This window comes from Pholcus phalangioides, unplaced genomic scaffold (genome assembly GCF_987345545.1).
Source record: "Pholcus phalangioides strain wild (caught in Gottingen) unplaced genomic scaffold, Ppha-v1.0 ptg000009l_1, whole genome shotgun sequence".
NCBI classification, from domain to species: Eukaryota; Metazoa; Arthropoda; class Arachnida; order Araneae; family Pholcidae; genus Pholcus; species Pholcus phalangioides.
This window is the reverse complement of record NW_028301602.1, coordinates 46,502,754-46,524,217: the sequence shown is the minus strand read 5'-3', so window position 1 is coordinate 46,524,217 and position 21,464 is coordinate 46,502,754. Positions and strand designations below refer to the sequence as shown.

The 21,464-nt window shown below is 36.0% G+C and overlaps 1 protein-coding gene across 2 annotated transcripts; it reads right to left on the bottom strand.

Moving 5' to 3' along the window:
- Positions 1–11,168: 11,168 nt before the first annotated feature.
- Vti1b (Vesicle transport through interaction with t-SNAREs 1b) lies at positions 11,169–21,272 on the bottom strand. 2 transcript variants are annotated; one of them, XM_089236404.1, is made up of 2 exons: positions 21,160–21,252; positions 11,169–12,823 (listed from the first exon to the last, which is right to left on the bottom strand). In XM_089236404.1, exon 2 carries the CDS (start codon positions 12,817–12,819, stop codon positions 12,148–12,150), a length of 672 nt encoding a protein of 223 aa, XP_089092530.1. In that variant the 5' UTR covers positions 12,820–12,823; positions 21,160–21,252; the 3' UTR covers positions 11,169–12,147. The 2 variants fall into 2 exon arrangements, with proteins under 2 accessions (XP_089092530.1, XP_089092531.1); XM_089236405.1 differs by having other exon boundaries at positions 11,887–12,820; positions 21,160–21,272.
- Positions 21,273–21,464: the final 192 nt, after the last annotated feature.

Genomic DNA, 21,464 nt, shown 5'->3' with positions numbered 1-21,464 from the left:
AATTATAAGTGATAAATGAGGAAGTTAAAGGTATTATTTGTAAATACAGACATGTCATAAATGGGTGTTTTATTGTGTGTAGTACTTATTTTCATTTTAAGAAAGGATACAAGTTTGGTGTGCTATAAAATTGTTCACAGAAAGAAAAATTAACTGTCTAGAACGTGAGTAACTGAAAGAAGACTGCTTAATGTTCTTTACATCAATCGCCAAGTCCTCGAAGCGTATACGTGAACACGAAAAGTTGCTGGAGTGAGTGTAGCTCGGCTTTGGTTGCTTGAGTTTCCAGCAGCGGTTCCGAACCTTTTCAGTGCATACGCCAAGCAGATCATGAGTAAATACTAAACAAGGTATTGAGCGAAACAAGAGGGACCACCTTAGGGACCCCATGGATGGAAACAAAGTCCCTTTGGTCGGGTCCAGTGCCGAGTGGGGAGTACTGAGCTGCTACGAGACAAGCAGAGCCAGTTGAGGGCCCCACATGGATCTGCCGGCAAATAGATAGAATTCTCTATCGAACGAGACAGACCACAGAGGGCTCACCTGGAATCATTGATGTAAACAAAGCTCATTTGGCCGATCCCATCACCGGCATTCAAAATCTGAACAGGGAAAACATCTACCCTGTGCTGTACTGAAACCGAAACTGCCTTATCACGGACCCTACATATGAGAGGACAAAAGCTGCGCCGCATAGGTTCAGCTTTTTATCTGAAGCCATGAAGTCATTTAAAGTTTGAGCGGTCACAAGAATTTTTCGCAAGCTCAGTGCGACTCGTTACGGGTAAGGGGGCTGTCGGTGTGCGCGTAGTAGCCTACCTATTTATTTGATAACTACTTTGTTGTTGTGCGTAAAGTTCATGCTCCCAAGGGTGGAGCTGACAGGGCCGGGGACGATTCTCATCATTTGTTTTGTTTTTTTAAGCTATAAATTAACTATAAAGGGGCCCGTGAAAAGTCTGGTCTGGGGGCCCACTAGAGGCTTTAGCCTAGGGGCCCGCTCTAGGATGTGGAGGCCATGGTCAGGGCTTTAGATAATTTTTTTTTCCTTCAAATGTTCAAGGATCGTCTCTCTTAAACGAGGTTTCTTGTATCCGAGTTAGCTTAGAATTCATTTCCTCTGGTTGACCGAGATCCTTATTTTATTCATATTAATTTGCCTAATTGTTATCATAACGTCACAAAGAGAAACGTTTAATACTTTCACAGGGATCAAAAAAATTAAATTTAAACGGAAAGTATCTCTCTACTTTGACTTGAAAAGCTGGAAAAAAAGCATTTATCGAATACATTCGGATGAATTTTTATTTGTGCGCATTGTTTTGTCCGGTTAACTGTGAGCCTTAATTTTTAATTTTTATCAAGCGAAGGAGGAAGAAATAGTATTCTAGGAACATTTTAAAATACCAATTCTTCATACGCTTTTCATATTCTGCTCTCTTTTCATCTGCAAAGTGTTTATTTATTTGTACAATTGCTCATGATACTGTTAATAAAAAAACATTTTTAACTGGTAATGTGCATCAGAATTCCTTACAATGTTTATAAATATAACACACATTATTCAGTCTGCACCTCAAACTTTAAATAAGTTTTTAAATAAGTATGCTGCATATTGAAAAAATATAATTTTTATAAATATAAATTTTAATTTAGATTTAATTTTTAACTGCCTTCAATTTTTAATTAATTTTTATTTTCAATTAAAATGTAATCGTAATTAATTTTAATGTTAATTTTAATTAATTTTTTAAATTAAAATTAATTGAAAGTTTTAAATAATTTTAATTCTTAATTAATTTTTTATTAGTTTTTTTATTTTAAGTACGTTTGGCACCTGCGGACACTAGGTTGGGTCTCACCGATCGACATCTTCATTGTGAAAAATCGCCCCCCCCCCAACACATCACCCTGGATCCGCGCCTGTACCCCCCCCCCCCCTTGTCATTAAAGGCAGCAAACGCGAACCCCCCACCACCACCGCGAGTGGTGACGTATTACTTGAAAATATGAGACCCCTTGTATCACATATATATAAATATGACCATTCGTTATAACTATATATTCAACATTATTTTAGTATTGCATTGCAGGTTCACTAGGACGGAATTGAATTCGTTATAACCGATGAGCATCCAACTGTTTGTTTCTGTTTTTGTAGGCTGATGTTCACATATACGGTATTAAGATATTTGTAGCTCCCACTGACTACCTTATTAATCATTTTCTAATTTCCTTATGAAATCATAAAGTATAGCCTATACGTAAACTTCAGCAATTGAAACTGCAGTATAGAAAGCATCAGCATTAATCTTTTTTCAAATATAGGACGAGGAGGCTAACTTTGATAAAATAAAACTTGATAAAGAGCGACTTTTATCGAAGTTGCCCATTACACTATGAAATTTTTTTGTCAAACGTATTTTATAAATGATCTTTGAAAAAGAACTTTCATAGTGTAAGGCCGGTATTACACTATCAAAGTTTGATAAAATCCCTTTTATAAAACAAAAAATTCAACCAATAAATCTCATAGGTTACATTCGAGCAAATGCTACCGATAATCTTATTGGTTGAATCTTTCAAGTTTTATAAAAGGACTTTTAGAAAACTTTTATAGTGTAATACCGGCCTAAGACACGCATTGCGAAGGTTGTAGGTTCCGAATCCCACTAACTCGACTGAGGTTTTTTGTTTTTCTCATTACTATCTTCGTTTTTTTAATGTATGATTAAATGTGATTCATTCATATCACCAGTATCCAATCAAAATAAGCATGATTTTATAAATAAATGTTCTATTTATATTATGTCTGACGATAGAATCAAAACAGGATCAATCACACAAATTCGCGCCCCAGATTCTGAAGGGGACGGTCGTGTTTTTGCTCGCTCCAACTAGGGAGCCATTTCTTTTTTCGTTACAGGTCCCGACATGGCTAGGACTAAAAAGAAGCCGAGGCAAGCCGCAACCAAGCCAGCGCCTGCTGCCGAGAAGAAGCACCACTGCCTACTGCATCACGAATCCTTTGGCAAGAATTCAATTGCATGGAAAAAATTCTTCTCGGAAGTGGACTGCACTCGGAGGGACTTCAAACTTCGCTCCAGAGAGGAAACAGCGAATGACCCCCATCTCCAGAGCCAAGCCGTGATTCTTCTCATAGACGTCGCGGCGAGCATCAACCCTAGGATCACCACCGAGATCCGATGCGAACTTGAACGACAATTCATGGAAATTGTTCAGTCTCATCGAACCTCGTCATATGAGAATGACGTCGTGGTCAGGCTACGAGATCTCAAGGGGACTTCCTGTCTCCTTTACGAGGACGAACCTGCAAGTGAAACCCTCCCGGATCAGGCTATGCCAAATCCGTCCGAGGTCACTTCTTCTACTTTCAGATCTCAATGTCCGGGTGCTAATACATTTACACCCGAGGTAATCGCTGCTAACGAAACGACGCCTCTCCCGGATGCTGAATCTTCCACTCTACCCCTGGAGCTACGAGACAAGCCCGTCCCGTATGCTTCCCCTGAAGGACGTATGGCATCCACTCAACCAGACAGAGATCCAACGATCCCGACTCAGGTCACGCCCGATCAGCACGAAACCCCCGTCACGTCGCCCATTGGTCCAGCGGCCTCCAACAGCCAATCAGAGCAAGGCTCCGAGGCCTGGTCAATCATGATTGACAGCAAGGGGAAGTGGTTCGGCATAGACGCACATCTATCCGAAATTTGCTCGGAACATTTCTCTGCGACCATAATCGATGGTCGGATCAAAATTTCTTTTCAGGAAAAAAAAGACTTTCTGGTGGCAAAAGACTGGCTACACAACGAAGGGCTCACGCCCAAGCCAAAAGAAAAACGCTCCGGCCTCTTCTCAGTGCTACTCAGAGGTCTCGAGAAATCTGCCAAGGCAACCGACATAAAGACGGCCCTCGAAACCCTAGGTTTCAAAATAAGAAAAGCTGAACTCTTCCGCAAGGCAAATCCATCCAAGCCAGGTGTCTGGAGAGTTACGCTCCCCAAAACTGAAGAGAACAGAAAAATTCTGCTTCTAAAGAACATTCACCACCTAGACATCACTGTGGTGCGGTTCATTCGGAACTTCCACACATTCCAGTGCCACCGGTGCCTCGGATTCTCGCACTTTGCGGCAACCTGCACACTGCCTTACAGATGTGTCAAGTGCACGACCTCCCATGAGCCGGGAAAATGCAGCAAGGTGCCGGGATCCGATCCACCGGAGTGCGTCCTGTGTTCTGGACCGCACCCAGCGAATTTCAAAAAATGTCCAGTCTTTCTCGACATTACGTTGCAAAATAAGAAAGAGAAAACCAACTCTCAAGGAGGAAAAACCAGCATTCCCTCCCTCTCTTTTTCCAGGAGCAACCGGCACTCATCCAAGTCTGTGCTCCCAGCGAAGGTGCTAGACAAATTTGAACTTTTCCTAAAGGACAAATCGTCATCACCGCCAGCGGCCACTACCAGGGGACCCCCTGGCCTTAGGTCAACGGGGTCACCTCCATCCAGACCTCCGACAGCAAACTCCAGCCGAACCGTCTCGCCAGCCCGCCCGAGTAGTGAGTCGAGAACGCTTGAAAAAGTAATAGATGACTTCACCTCCATCGTTAGCAACATGGCCGCCGACAATATCATGGATGGACTTGCGCTCGACGAACTTCGCTCATTTTTCCATCAAGCGGAGCGACTGAAAAAAAGATGGACGCTGGAGATAACTTAGGCCTATTCTAAGTTATCGAACTTCACTTTATTTTCCTGGTATCCTCTATCCAAAAATTCAAAAACTTCTTCAAAAAAACTTAATAATTCAAAAAAAAAAAAAAAAAAAAATCTTTTATTTTTTTTTTAACTAACATTTATTCTATTTCTTAACACTTTTCCCTATCGTCTAGGAACTTTGCCTTCCCATATTTTATCTTTTCAGATCCTGGATAGCAGAGAGGTCCAGCCAATCCCAGGGCTCGAGCTTAAAGGTCCAATCACCGAGGTCCAGTCTCTCCGGCTTTCTTCAACAGCTGTACTTCTTCACTAAAACGACTAACAACATGGGGTTGTGACGGCATTACTCAGCTCCGGAATTAATTTTATTAATTCCGAGATACAGATCCACTCTTCAAAATTTACCACGACGCATATTCCTGTCGCATTGTTTTCTAAATTCTCTCCCCCGGCACTTTTGTGCAACACTGCAAAAAATTACGAAATTTAAACTTCATTAGCGGATTCGACCCAATTTTGACCATGGACCTTGGGTCAGGAAATTTATTTCTTGGCTCATTGACACTTAGCTGCCAGGCCTTTTGTAAGCCGCTGTAATAGCCCTGAGGGCAGGACTCGGCACAAAATCCTCGCATTCCGCCGCAAAACAGGATGAATCTTGTTTTTTTTTAAATCATATTAAGTTATTGTCAATAACACAGCCCAAGAAATTTTAAGGATCAAATCCCTGTTAAAGCAGAAAAAATACAAATAGAAAAAACATAAAACTTAATTGTTTCAATATTTAAATTGCAAAGGTGATTAATAAACTAAAAAAGTAAGGGGTTTAACGCAGATTTCGCATGAATAGCTAATATGAAATGACTTATAAAATTTATTTTTTTGTTTCATAGATTTTTTTTTAATTATAAAAAAATCCATGTTTATAATTTTTTTGAAGGAAAACTCATTTGTTCTTGATGATTATATCCTTGTAAAAGAATGCACTTCTTTCAAATGTTCTCTGTAATCACAAAATGTTCTAAACTTTGCAGAACGGTTCTCTTCAAAGCAAGAAATGGAACCTTCACATAAAATTTTGTGGGCATTTCTTACGTGTTTCCTTAATAATGGGGGGGGGGGGGAAATTTAATTTTGAAATCCTTTTTTACAGACGCCACAAATTTCTCTCGCCAACATGACATACAAGTCCTTTATATATTAGAAACCTTGATACAAGTCGCCAAGCAGGACAAGTCACCACTAAGCGAGGAAGGGAGGGGGAATCTCCCTTTTTGGCGGCGTCATAAATGATGCTTTTGATTGGTTGCTGGTTTTGGGTCTAACTAGAACACACGTATATGAAGGCGTCTTAGGTCTACCGCACGTTAGGAAAACCCGGCTTAAGGCGACTTGATAAGGGATTATTAATTTTTTTTCCCTTATTCTAGTGGCTATAGTCAAGGCGAAGCCCGTTGACGTCATACTCCCTCCAGCCGGGGCTAGAACTCCTTAATACATATATGAAGGCGGCTAACGAAAAAGTGTTTCTCGTTAGCCCCGCCCTCCATCTCGATGGTGCAAACTAGAACCCCTATATACACCCATAGTATATGAAGGCGTCTTAAGCCGGGTTTTCTGAGAAGTAGAATTTCTACGCCGGGTACAGCGCGAAAACGCTGATTGGTTAAAAACCTGAAATTCAGGTTTTTTGACCAATCAGCGTTTTCACGCTGCGCGCAACATAGAAAACCTGCTCCTACGAAAACCAGGCTTTAGTGCGTCCGTATTTCATGTTCCGAAAACCCGCGTCGTCTCCGATTGGTTAAAAACCCGAACTTTTTTTCAGTTTGAAATTATGTTTTTTTTAATCAATCGGAGACGACGTGGGTCGGTTGACGACTATGGGGTCATTCAAGTATTACGTCAGCATGGAGAGGGTTTCGGATTTGCTGACTTTTGATGACAAGGTGGGGGGGGGGGGTTGAAGGTTGCTTACGTCATCAACCACCCCTTTTTGAAGATATGAAATATTCTAAGCTACTGACGAAATTTTGCTCGGCGACAGGGGGGTCAAAAATGACTGAAAATCTACTTATGTAATACTTGAATGCCCCTATCAAAGAATTTTGGCCTTACAAAATCAATTGCGACAACCAGGGTTGCAGTGATTTAAAAATCAACTTTTTTTTAAAATCCCCGATTTAAATCAATTTCTTTCAGATATGAAAAAATTATCTGTTTTAATCGAATAAAATTATTTATGCAGCTCTAAAGTGATTGAAATTTTTATTAAATTATTTTAAATATCAATCAATTAATTTAAATATATTTTCAAATATTTTTATAATATTATATATATTAATATGTACATCAAATATCAGATACCATAGTCGTTAGTCATACAAATTTAGCTGATAAATGGTTACCCAAGATTTACAATGATGAAGTTAGAGGATGTAAAGTTGACTTAGAAAATCAAAAATTGCATGGCAATGGATGGATATACATAATGAATAAATTCTGTGTTATCAAACGGTATGGTAAAGCCATCCATGTTGATACTACTGACACATCTGGCTTATCACACGTTGGAAATTATTTAGCAAATGTGATTTTTAGTTCAGTGAAGTCAACAGAAGAAAACTTCAAATATAACATATCAAGTTTTGTTACAGACAAAGTTCTGTTACTGCAAATATGGTTTCTTCCAGAAAGACTCTGGATAAAAAGCTTGGCTTTTCAGGACTTACATATTGGTACAGTGTCCACATTTTAAACTTGTTAGCTGAAGATTTGGTTAAAACTGGTGTAACAAAGTATGTTACAAGTATATTTAAATACTTCCGCAACCATCTCTCAAAAGCATGGTATCATGTGTAAGGTGGAAGTGCATTGGTCTTCCTGCAGACGTATGATGGAATACTTATTGCGATACTCTTGAATCTTATGTTAAAAATTTGTCAGGTGTTACCAAAGTTTGTGAAGACCACAGATCTTAAATATTGATTCAAAAAGAAATGTCAAGGACATAATTGCAATTCTGAAACCAATAGCCAAAATGAATGATTTTGTACAAAGGAACACACACACACAAAACTGTTCCATAGCTGAATATGTATTGGCATGGAGAAAGCTGCAATTGAAGATAAAAGAAGCATCAACATCGAACAATAAAAAGGTTTTGTCATCAGAGTACAAAAATATATATGAACAATCATTAACAGATGCACACTTTGCTGCATTTATTAAGCAAAGCTTAAGCTCAGTGTTAACTTCTAGGGAATTAATGTCACAAAACAAGAGAGAAATAAGGGTTTTGAATTAATCAAACAAAAATGTGGCTCTGGTTTCTTGGCAATTACATTAAAGTTTTTGGGAAAGTTGGAACCATTTTTCATGCTAAATTTTTTTTAAGGTTGTTGATACAATGTCTGATTTTGAGTGGTGGAATAGTTTTTATGTTTTGGGTAAAGATACAATTACAGAGAGCAATATGTAATTTGTAAATATGCTAACTACAGCCAAATCATCATGCCTGTGTTGAAAGGATTTTTTCAATGTGCAGTTCATTCCAAATAGCGAAACAGATTAAGAGTAGACAAAGCATTCAAACTAGTGTTTCTAATGAAACAAATGAATAATTATTCACACGGTTAAATTATTTAATACTTGATGTGTAAGATTTATTTATATTCAAGAAGTGTTTTTTCCCCCTTTTCTTAATAAAATGTTCCGAAATATTTCACAAGTATATGATTCTTTATCTTTAGTTTGCAAATATTTTTTAGTCATTATTTTTGTGTGTGTAAGTTTAAATTTCTTTAATTTTATATTCTTTAAAGAAAGCATAGATTAATGACTAGTATGTGTTAGTAATATACAGGGTGATTATAAAAAACTATCCGGACATATGGGCCCCTAACTATCATACCATTCACAGAAACTGAATGAAATTTTGGCATAAGGTATTTTGATGTATGCGCTCAAGAATGATATGGAAAACAACAGTGTCACTCTAACAGTTACGGTTACAGTGAGAAAATTTCGAAAATATCAAATGGCAACACCAAGTTTTTTGTATTGGAATGTGATCTCCATTGTGAAAAACCCTAAATAGCGTTCGAACGGCAACTGTAGCATGAAAATCACCGGCGGTAGATAAGCTAAAAGTGAGGACAACCAATAAGGACAGAGAAGCAGCATAAAATAAAGCATTTTATTGTGTTTCACAAATTTTCCACATGACCTTGTGGAGGACTAATCAGGCTGGGATCTCAACCGAAGAAACGGTGTGATGAATGAAACGAACATTAATGCTCTGGTGCACGGCAAAGTCCTTTTTACTTTTTCCTTGCCTAGCTCCGGGGAGTTTTGTGCTACAGGTGCCATTCCAACGCTTTTTAGTGTTTTTCAGTATGCAGATCGCATTCCAGTACAAAAAACTTGGTGTTGCCATTTGATATTTTCAAAATTTTCTCACTGTAACCGTAACTGTTAGAGTGACACTGTTGTTTTCCATATCATTCTTAAGCGCATACCTCAAAATACCTTATGCCAAAATTTCATTCAGTTTCTGTGAATGGTATGATAGTTAGGGGCCCATATGTCGGGATAGTTTTTTTATAATCACCCCGTATATATTTTATATATTTTGTTTAAAAAAATCAGCAAAATCAAAAAAATCTGATTTAAATCAAATAAATCGATTTTTTTTTAAATCAAAAAAATCAACCCTGGTGACAACGTTGGTAGTATTGTAGGGTGAATGTGTCCTAAACTGTAGGAAGGGTCACTGTGACCCCTTCAGTCTTTTTAGATATATCCGTATATCCGTTTGTATCTCCGTTGCTAAGATAATCTCATAAGGATCCATCTATAAATATAATGAAAAAAGCTTTAGTGTACAATAAGAACATGATAATTCTAACCTTTTGGTTTATTCTTACTTGAAATATGGGAGCAGAAATAACACGCAGGGTCACACAGACCCCGTCTATCTTTCTAGTGTTAAAGAAAAGAAAGCCTGTTTTGAAGATAGAGAACATCTGCTGGGAAAACTGCTTCCCCTGCAGGAAGAAAACTCTCCGCAAGCTCTTCAGCTTGGAATTCCCCCCCCCCCCCCCCCCACAATTCACCTGAACCATGAAAGGTGTTATCATCAATACTGTTAAACACACTTAAAACATCTCCTACTTATGCAATTTTATACTATTACAATGTGCATTTACCCCGTGTTTTGGGCAACACTGGGTACTTTTGCCAGTTATAGGATAGTTTTGTATTGCTCATGCATAGTATCATGTTCACGGGACTTCAGCTCTGGTACCTTTTTGGTTTTTACATATAACACATTACCTATAGGGGGATAGCATGCATATAGTATCATAAAAACACCCTAATTTTATCATTTTTGTTACGTTAAATTGTTTTTGAAATGATACACATCCCAAGATATGGAAACATGAAACAGGTTTTTATTTCTGGTATATAGTCTCGTGTGTCTCTGATCAAGGAAGATATCTTGTCATAGGAAGATAATTGTCAAATGGAAATTATTCTCGTCTACCATATCAAAATATTGGCTTTGTAATTCATTACAGAATAGTGGAGGTGATTAATAACTGCTTTCAGCAGGAAGAAAACAGATTTTCTTCAATGCAGAGTTTCCAGCAAAATTTCTGACCAAAACTCTTGAAGAAAGAAATATAATTCAAAATGTTTCCAAATACCTCCCACATGGTTTTATGGTCTTTTTTTTAAAGTTTTAATTTTTTTTTTCCTTCACAGAATTTTTCCCCCAAACTTTCCAGGTTATTGGGTTCTACAATGCTTTTTGGAGACACAAAACCTCTCAGTAAAAACACAGGTCATGTAAAGTAATAGAAAAATTTCAATGAAACGTATATTGGTCTTGATCACTAAATTGTGTTCCCAGCAGTTTAAGTCAAATATATTTGGCATAGAACTTTTTTCATTGTCACTTTCTATTTACATTCTTGTCTCTGAAATGTCGCAAGTTTATGATTTTTTCAACAATGGATTTTTAAAATTCACTAAAACAGATTTTCATTTCTTAAGAAAATGTCTTTCTAGCTGTCCCTAGCCCATTTTTTCAAATTTTAAAATGATAACTTTTTATCTTAAATCAAGAATATAGTCTCATTTAAAATAATATATATTTTTAAGATTGTATACGCTCACATATTTCATGTTTTTTTTTTAATTTTAAATATTTTTTTATCAATAGTTAATAGCCAAATGAAAGTTTTGCCCAGCTTTTTTTCCCATTGGTGACATTTGGAAACGATAGGTAGGTGGTAACTGATGTTGCAGGACTTGAACCAATCAAATTTTGTGTTGAAAAGGTAAGAATGTAGCCAGCATTTGAACTAACTTTCAAATTAATTACAGTTGGAAATAATATCACAAATTCATTTTATTCTTGAAAAAAGAAGAGTGTTTTTATTAAATGTTCTTCTCCGGGCTACTTTTTTTGTGAATCAAATAATAGTAAATTATTTTCACTTTACTACGTTTCAGTTCAGCGACTTCTATTATTTCTGACAAGCACATGCTTTCAACATGCTTAGTTTTTATCAGTGTTGAAACATGTAAAAATGTCTTTGTCATGGCATTAGGTAACTTGAAGTAAGGTTTGATCACAAGTTTTCACGAGGGGAGGGGGAATAAAAACTGAAAAAAAAAATCCAGATTTCTTGGTTGGAACATCAAGCTATAATAATTTCATCTGAAGACTTGGCTTTGAGAGTGTCTCTAGTACTTTAGCAAAATGAAATAAAAATTAAAAATTTGTTGTCCCCCATAAAATTGACGAAGTAAGAAACACGAAAAAAAAATGCAATTGAGGAAAATATTATTCAGAATATCAGTGGTTGCCCAAGTTGAAAATAAAATACAAAAATAGATGGAACATGTTGCGAGTGTCAAGCATAAGTGCTGAAACAAGGCAAAATGCAACGTCGGATTCGCTTATTTCTTAGCATTGCTAAAATTCAAATTTTTCACCATGAATTTCAACAAACTTTGCTGTGCTGACTATTTTATTTATCAGTCTATAAACATTTTTTGGTTGATATTTGATTTTTTTAAATTTTTGCCCAATTTCGTAAGAATGACCCATATTATAAAAAAATTAACATTTATAAAAAAAATTCAATTTATCTTGCAGTATATCTGACAAATTCTATTGATGAAACTGAAACATAATTTTACACAAAAAAATAGTTTCATACACTCACAATATAATTTCATATGTATGCATACTTATTTACACTGAATGTTTCTTAAAATATATAATAATCAAAAGGTCATAATAATCACATTGTTCCAGACAATTACTTGATATTAAATCCGACTATACATACATATAATAATAAAAATCTATACACTGACCACCCTGTTTTCACTTTTTGAAAAACCTCATATATACCACTGCTCCTAAAATAACACATTCCAGTAAAATTATACCAATTAAAATAACTTTGTTAGTGACAACTTTTCTGTACATGGTACGAAGAATTTTTCGACTTCTTGTTAGATTATCATCAGTGTCAACTAATCGTTCTTTTGTTCTGATAAGTGATTCCCTTTGAGTATTAAGCTCATCTATAACAGCAACGCCAACTTGATCGGTTTCTTCCGCAACTTGCTGCGAACGTAAAACGCTTTCAGAAGTTCTTGTTAAGGATTGGTCCATTTGCAACAGGCGATTTCTATTTGCAGCATCTCCACCAGTCATATTCTTTTGTTGAGGTGTCGGCCTATCCAACAGATCATTTCTAGCTGAAAACACTGATGGCTCGCCAACTCGTTTTTTCATCTGTACAAATTCTTGCTGATACTGCTTTAAACGAGTGTTCATGTGTAATCTGTAAGGATTCGGAGCAAACTTCATTTCATTTTCCATTTGCAGAAGAACACGTTGAATTTCATCCATTTCTCTCTGGAGGCTTCGCAACATATTTTTACGATTTTCCCCAACTGCTTTAGGAAGGTCTTTATCAATTTTCTTTGATAACGCATTTTTCATATCCACATAATCTTCTTCCAAACTTTCGAAATTCTCTGAAGACATTCTGCTGTAAAATAAGAAATGGTATGAAAGCAAATATAGTTGTTATGAAGACAGACAGTTTTTTTATGGTGTATATTACATTGCTAAATGTCATCAATAGCTAAAATTTTTTCATTATAATTGAATAAAAATTCCAAAACTTAGTTAGAGATGTACGCAGATTGCAAAAAACGTTTTAGGATGGGACTACAAGACCCGAGCTCCCAGTGCCGTTACTTCTCAAATTTGTAAACCTTTTCATTGATAAGTTTTTTCTGGAGACTACCTCAATTAAAAATAAGATACTGAGAGTCCCAAGAAATTTTTAGAAACTTGGGAAAGCAACGTTTTTATATCAGAAGCTTAAGAGAATCGCTACAGCAAAATATTTGAAAGTCTGTGTTTTATGAGTAAATACCACTACTTAATCATACACACATCTTGTAAACATTCCTCTGGAGAATTTTTGCTGAATTGGTACTTGTCTGAAGATGTGTTCCGAGTGTCTGGGTTATCCTAATGTATTTATGCTGTCAGATTTATATATATTTAGACGTCTGGTGGTGGTGCCTGAATTTTCATGGCATATGAGTATAGGCCTGTTTACATGTGTTAAGTGATTAAGCAGTTGACTAAATTCTAAGTCAAGTACTTTAGAAGTTATGTGAACATTAAGGGCCATTTACGTAGGTTTAGTTGGCAAGTGATTAATTGGTTAAATAGATAAGTAGAATAAGGGGATCAGGTCTAATTTTTTGATAAAGTAGGCACTATGGGCATGGTCTCGTATTATCCAATGAGAATTCACTACTTGATCAATTACATTGGGACAGATTCTACTGCTTAATCATTTAATACACATAAATGAGCTTGATCGTGTTGAAGGTGTCTGCTCTGTGCAGAGACTATTTCAAATGGTCATCTGACACATTTTCATACCACCTTAAAGTTGGGAAAACAGCAGAAACCAGAAGACCTGTTCACACAAGTTGTGATTCAGTTAAATATATTAAAGGTAGTTGAATGCTTGAAAAACACTCCCAATGTAAGTAATTAAGTAGTGAATACTCACTGGATAATAGGAAATGCTAACTCAATCAAGAAGATAGACTGGTTACTATTCTACTAGCCGACTTAACCAACTAAAGCTCAATTTTCCTAGAACCAACTTTCTTTGTGCTGTTTATCACATGAGCGGCCCAGTGACATGCTGTCCACTTGCCAATAGGAAAAGCAGTATGACTGTTTTCTTATAGAGCACAATGCACCTCACACCAGCCTTTTACATCTGACATGATTGGCTGACTGGTTCTAGAGGAGACAAATGTGTCGTATGCCGCATGTTTTGCCAATCTTCTCTGCATTTTTGTGTATTTGGTATGATTTTTTGTTTTGCAAAATGACAAATACATATGAATATGTAGGGGACAGAACCATGGTGGTTGAGTGGTCAGTGACGGACTCACATCGCTTCAAACCCGACAGTGGTGTTCGCCTGCAACTGGTTTTCTGTGGTTCCCAACTTTGAGGCACAAATGATCTCCCCATTAAAAGGATCACCACAGAGCAACAGGCATACAATGGTACAATTATTTAACCATTACACTTCACTCATAGTGAGAAAGATTGATGGCTATACATTACATAGAAACAAACTTCACATTAGGTTCACAACACATACACGCATATTCCGGAATGTACCAATTAGTTATAAATTCTGTAGAGGAATGTGTGCAAGGTGCATGCATGGTTAAGTAGTAGAAGTGGTAGAGGACAGAACGGCTGATACGCCACACTAGGAAAATACATAGAGTGATAAAGTTACGCTTTATTCCCCAAGTAAAATGATCCTATTCAGTTCATATGACACAAAAAAAACCTGCTCCTAGGAAAAAACAGCTTAAGGGCCATTTACACAAGCTTAGCTGGTAAGTGATATAAGCCTTATTTTCCTAGGAGTAGCATTTTTTATGCCATGTGAACCAAATAGGACCATTTTACATGGAAAGAAACTCTTTATCATGCTATGTGTTTGTGTTTTCCTAGCATGGCACATCAACTGTTCTGCCGTCCCCATATCTCCAGTTAAACTTTTGATTTCTGTGAGAACACAAAAATGCAGAGAAGATGCATTTCACTCCTTTAAAATCAATTTGCCAATAATGCCTGGCATCAGGCTTCTTGCACTCTGTAGGGAAACAGTCATATTGCCTTTCTTCTTGGTGAGTCATGGGCATGTTGTGCTGGGTGATTCATGTTGTATGTGACTCAAAAAAACCTGCTGCTATGAAAACAGGGCTTTAAGCTGTTTGTTTCCCAGAGAATAGGTTTTTTGGTGCCGTTTGCAGCATGTGAGAATGTGGTATATATATATATAGTTAATTACTATTATATATATATATATATATAAATAACTTGAGAATAATTCTTATTATTTGTCTTTCCAGAGAATATTTTCAAGGATAGGCTATTATATATATTTATATTATAAATAACAGAATATTCTTAAGAATAAGAAGAATATTCTCAAGTTATTTATAATAGCAGTCCTGCCAAAGAATATTTTCCTAAAGATTATTCTCGAGAATTTTACATCTCTAACTATGGCATAATTATTTTTTTAGCACTTTTCTTTTTTGTCTGCCATTTTCTTTCTATTGCGGAATATTATTTCCTTTAACAATGCAAAAGGTTGCCATTATTTTTTTTACTGCTGGTTATTGTCTGTCCGGACACATCCATCCTTCTGGAATACTTTGATATCTCTGAGAGATGTGACATGGGGTGTGTTTGGGACTTCAATGTTCAATGGTTATCGTCTAAATCTGACGACACCTCCTAAAGGTCACCAGTAATAATAGGCTTTTGTATAGACCACAGCGTTTGAAATGAGTCCTTTAGCATGTTAGAGGGTTTTTTTGTTTGTTCGTATCACTATCATCAACAACCACAATTTTCAATCCACTGCGGGATGAAGGTCTTCTAAATTTTTCCATTCTGCTCTGTCTGAGGCTTTAGCCACCCAGTTGACTCCTGCCACTTTTCTGATCTTGTCAATCCATCTTGCATGGGGACGCCTTCTCGGACGTTTAACACCACGGGGGTACCACTCTAGAATACTTGTGGTCCATCTGTTGTCCTGTCTTCTTGCAATATGTCCAGTCTATTTCCAGTTCAAACGTTTGATTCCATGATATCATATACCTTTGTGTGGTTCCTTATCCAAGTGATTCGTTTTCTGTCTCTCCTTGTGATATCTAGCATACCTCTTTCCATGCTCCTTTGTGTTGTCTGTAGCCTTTGTATTGTCTTGCTTGTGAGCGTTCATGTTTCAGCTCCATAAGTCAGTGCTTGTAGCACACACTGGTTAAACACTTTTCTTTTCAGGCATAATGGCATGTGACTCTTCAGAATTACACAGTTTTTGCCAAAAGTGCCCCATCCAATCCTGATCCTTCTGTTTATTTCATCAATGATTCCATTGTCCATGGTAATTTCTTGTCCCAGGTATACATAGCTTTCTACTTCTTTTATCTCTGTGTTGTTGAGCAAGATTGTCCTCTTCAACGCAAACAGGTTGAACATAACTTTAGTTTTTTGCAGATTCATTTTCAAGCCTACCTGAATACTTGCCTTCGCCAATTCTTGTGTATCATTTCTTCTAGTTCATCTGGATTACTGCTGATAACAACAATGTCATCTGCAAAACGCAAATGGTTGAGAAATTATCCATTTATTTTAATTCCTTTTTTATCCCAATCCAGTTTTCTGAATACTTCTTCTAAAACAGCGGTAAAAAGTTTTGGTGAGATAGTATCACCCTGTCTGACTCCTTTTCCATGTTCAATTTCTGCTTTTCCTTTATCCAAACGAATCGTTGCAGTTGCTTTGTCATATATTTTCTTGAGAGAGAGAGAGAGATGTAAGTCTTCTCTACCCTAATTATATCTAGAGCTTTAACAAAAGCAGATGTGAAGACAGAATCAAACGCTTTCTCAAAATCAATGAAGGCCGTACACAATGGTAATTTGTATTCCTTATGTGTCTCTAAGTTCCCTGATTGTTTGGATGTGATCCATTGCACTAAATCCACTTCAAAATCCTGCCTGTTTTTTGGTTGAGCTTCGTCCAATTTGGATTCAAGCCTATATGTCAGCACTTTGGCAAAGATTTCATAAATTACTGATTGGTGGATAGTTCTTGATATCCTCTTTTTCACCCTTTTTGTAAAGAAGAACCATCATTGCATTATTTCAATCTTCAGGCACATCTGATTTTGTGAGACAATTTGTGAGCAAAGCAGCCAGTATACTGGCAAATTCTTCTCCTGCTTCTTTAATAATGTCTATTGAAATCCCATCTTCACCTTGGCATTTCCCTTTTTTCATACATCTTATAGCCTTATAAACTTCTTCTTTCAGCACAGGTGCTACTTGTACAAATTTGGCTCCATTTTCTTTCCTTCCTGCTCCCTTTCCCCTGTCCCGATCCTGTTCATGTTTGTATAGAGTATTATAAAATTCCTCAACAATACTAATGATTTCATTTCCATCTTTTGTGATTGTTCCATCTGTCCTTTCTCGTGCAAAAATTTCCTTCCTCCCAACACACAGTTTTCATTTTGCTGATTGTAAGCTCCTATTATCTTCCAATGCTTTCTTTACAATATTGCAATTAAACTTCCTGACATCTTCATCTTGTCCATCCTCAGTAGTGTTATACAGCAAATTAAATCAGTTCTTCAGCTGTAACTGGAATTTATATTGATGTTCTTGAAACTTTACCATATCGATGACAGTTTTTCTATTTTTGATAAGTTTTGCTCTTTCCATTCTAGTGTTAAGCCTTATTCTGCATCTAACCAGTCCATGATCGCTTCCTGTATTGAATTTGTTGAGAACACCGCAGTCTTGGATCATATGCTTCTTATTAGAAAGGATGTAGTCGATCTCACTTGTTGTTCCAGTTGGGCTTCTCCACGTCCACTTTTGGGGTTTCTTCTTGAAAAACTTTTTATGAATGAGAAATCCTATTCCACTGGTTCTTCCATTATCTGTTCCCTTGTAGTAAAATACATGTCCACTGGCAAGTTCGATTTTCTCCTCTCCTTTTCTTCTTATTTCACAGATACCTAAAATGCCCTAATTTATTCCTTCCAATTCTTCCAACTCCTGCAAACCATTTTCTGAAGAAAGAGATTGTCCATTATACGTGGCCAAGGTCATCATCTTATGGCAGCCTGGTCCAACCCAGACATTCTTAGCACCCTCTGTCTTCATATCTTGCTGGTTGCTGCCGTAACCAGGGGGACACTCAGACTGCTGGGGACTGAGGGACTCAGTTTATTGACAGAGTTCACATTTCTTTTTAGAGGGTTTTTGGCCGTAATCCTCCACGCTGGCCAGTGCGGGTTGGAGGAAGCCCATCCGCGTCCGTTCACCACGGGTTAAACATGGCTACTTACAGGCTGCACCCTGCAGATTGGACTTTAAGCCTCTACTCCTAGTCAATTCTTTCAAGTCCTCATAATGAGGCAATTAAAAGGTCTTCTCCTAGTTAACAAGTAAAGACTATTCAACAGCCCGTTTGTTCGTATATTGTATCATAAATACCATTTTCCCAGAATGTAATATTGTTTTTTGTGTTCGAATATCTTATTCTCACGTATTTCCAGGGTTGTTTGGTTTAAATCTTGGTTTTAACGAAGTGATTTCTTAAAAAAACCAGTTTGGTTTTTCAAAAATCAAATAAAAGTGGCCTAAATATCATTTTTTCCTTGAAAAATATCATATTGGTTTATTATTAGCCAAAATTTTCCATTTTTACCACATTTTATATTCTTGGGGACATTCTGATGATATATCTTTAAATGGTATAAGGTGGTATAAGTGGTTTTTTTCCAAAAAGTCTCATAAAAGTGGCCTGAATGTATATATATTATTCACATAAAGTATCTTAGTTATTTAAAGTGATATACAGAAGCCAAAATTTCTCATTCTTACCACATTTTCTAACCTTTAGTTACATTCTGATGCTCTATCTTTAGCAAATTCATGAATAAGGATTGCATCACACATCTGAATGTAATGGTGTATTATCTCGTAGGGTTTTTTTGTATTTTTCCTTCATAAAGAAGCAGCAACAGTAGTGACACTATCATGCTAGGGGCACACACACACAGGTAGTCTTATAATCCAATAAAGACACAAGCTGTCCCTAAAGGACAAAGACTAGTGTAAATGACTAGTAGACATAGACTAGTACACTAGTCTATGTCTACTAGACATCCCCTATATGTCAGAAGTTCCTCAGGAATATTAACGTGGGGGCACGTTTGGTTTGCTAAAGGTGAATTGCAAGTGCATCCACATCATGATCATGGCATACTCTGATCTGTTGTTGAACAAGAATTTTTGTGCTTTCACCTCATAACCAGAACATGGTGGACAACATATTTAACATTTCTTGAGTAAGTTATAGTTCAATTACTTCACTTTTTTGTGATGTTTCCATGAATTATGAAATCGTGTAATGCTATAATTAAGTTATCATTTTGCCATGACTGGCTATTGTTTCCATTCAGTGAGCAAATTTCCCAAGTGTTGGATGATGTAATTAATTTTACATTTTTAAGTATTTTTTCCCCTCCTTTACTTAATAAAATTCCATTTCTTGAGGAATATTCATGTCAATTTTTAAGTCATTCTGACAAACATTCTTTTTTACAATGTTTTCAAATCAGAATCTTAATATTAATCAGAATCACCTTGTGTATCGTAAATCATTGCTAATTAATCTGCATTATTTATACTTCATTAAATACATTATATTCCCCTATTTTTTATTAGTTTTTGCAAAATAGCTTCCTAATTAAGCATACTGAAAGTAACTGGAGAAAAAACATCTTCATATGATTAACATTAAAAGAATTTTCAAACACACACAAAGCAATCCCTTGAGTTAAATTAAATTGTAAAAGTTGGTTTTTATAAAAATGTAAGAAACATTTATTAATTAATTAGTATGGGAATAGTGTTAATTACATTAATAAACATTTTTAACTTAATTAATTCTTAGAAGTTTGAATGATTTTTCAGAAATTTTATTGTTTTTAATGTTAATACTATTTAAAACCAAGAGAACCTGGTTTAAACCAAAAAAATCCATTTTTTGGTTTTTTTCAAAAAAAAGTTCTTTCACCAACTTTGCACATTCCATATCTCCATTAATTTTTTGCATACTAGCCCATATAATTTTAATCCCGCAAATGTATTTTTATTGAATCTAAAGACTGTTTTTGACCAAATCCAGAGAGCTTCTTTTGTCCGATCATTGCATTATTTAAAGTAGAGTCCCGGTCTTGATTATTTTCAATCCAGTAACTGGTGTAGGATGTTGTATTTTAATCTCGATCCTAAGACCTGTTTACATGTGATAAGTGATCTAGTTGTTAACTCAATTTTAAGTTGTCAAGTGCTCTAAAACCTGTCCTAATGTAAGTGAAGAAATTATGAATAATGAACCAGACTACATTTTTCGGCACATGTGCATAGTGCCTACTTAATAAGAAAAAAAAAACATAGATAGGACTATTCTACTTATCTATCAAATCACTCACCAATTAAACACTTTTGAACAGGTCTTGATGTTGGCATACATGCAAAAGTACTTGGCAAATTTAGTTAACTACAGTAGAAGTCTGTTATAACGACAGTTGACAATCATGGGAAAAATTGTCGTTATGAGCAAATGTTTTTTTGCAACATTAACTCTGTGACAATCACTCGTTATATTGAGATTATAACAGATCATTACAACAGACTTTTACTATACTCGATCATTTAATTAGTGTAAACGGGCCTATAGTATCATTCTTTTTTGGGGATGTATTGCCAATTTCTTTCTTTAGCAAAGAAAATTGTCTGAAACCATGACTCCATCCTACTCTTGGCGATTTCTCATCATGCTTTCGGGTGTTTTTCTCGCCATGGAAGTAAATCGCCAAAACCCAATTTGTATAATTCACGAAGGCCGGGATCGTGGGCAGTTCGCAAAAAAATAGAAAAAAACAAATACGCCCATACTGAATGGGGCAAAGTACAAGTCATTTATACAGTCCGAGTAAACATTTTTTTTTAAAATCACTGCATGTAGCAACGGTTTATACATCAACACGAATACAGTGGAAGACATGTTACTGTGCTTAAAATTTAATTAAAGAGACGAATTTTAGAAGTTCTGGATTATTCAAGAAATTCTTATGGCGCAACACTCTATACTAATGAGTTTATTGACATGTTGCTTATAAATACCGCACATGAAGAGAGCATTTATATAATTAAGCATAAATTTTATACCAACCCACAAACACAAAATGATCCTCAGTTATAGAAAATAAATTGTCGTCAAATCGGTCCAAAGCATAAACAACATAACTCGTGAAACTGATTTCTCGAGGAAAAGGTAGTTTTTTTTAATTACTTCTCTTTTGTAGATGAGAAAAAAATATATACATACATTAACTTTATCTTTTTTTTTTCTTTTTCAAAGCACTGCACAACATAAAATTTCACAAAGATTCAAAAATATATATTTAAAAACTTTAAGTCACTGGAGATTAATTTTAAAAATTTAAAGAAAATTTTTTATCAGTGAATCCAGTGGTA

What these genes read in the sequence shown, in the direction of transcription:
- Vti1b (XM_089236405.1), bottom strand. Translation starts at nt 12,819, where the DNA reads ATGTCTTCAGAGAATTTCGAAAGTTTGGAAGAAGATTATGTGGATATG.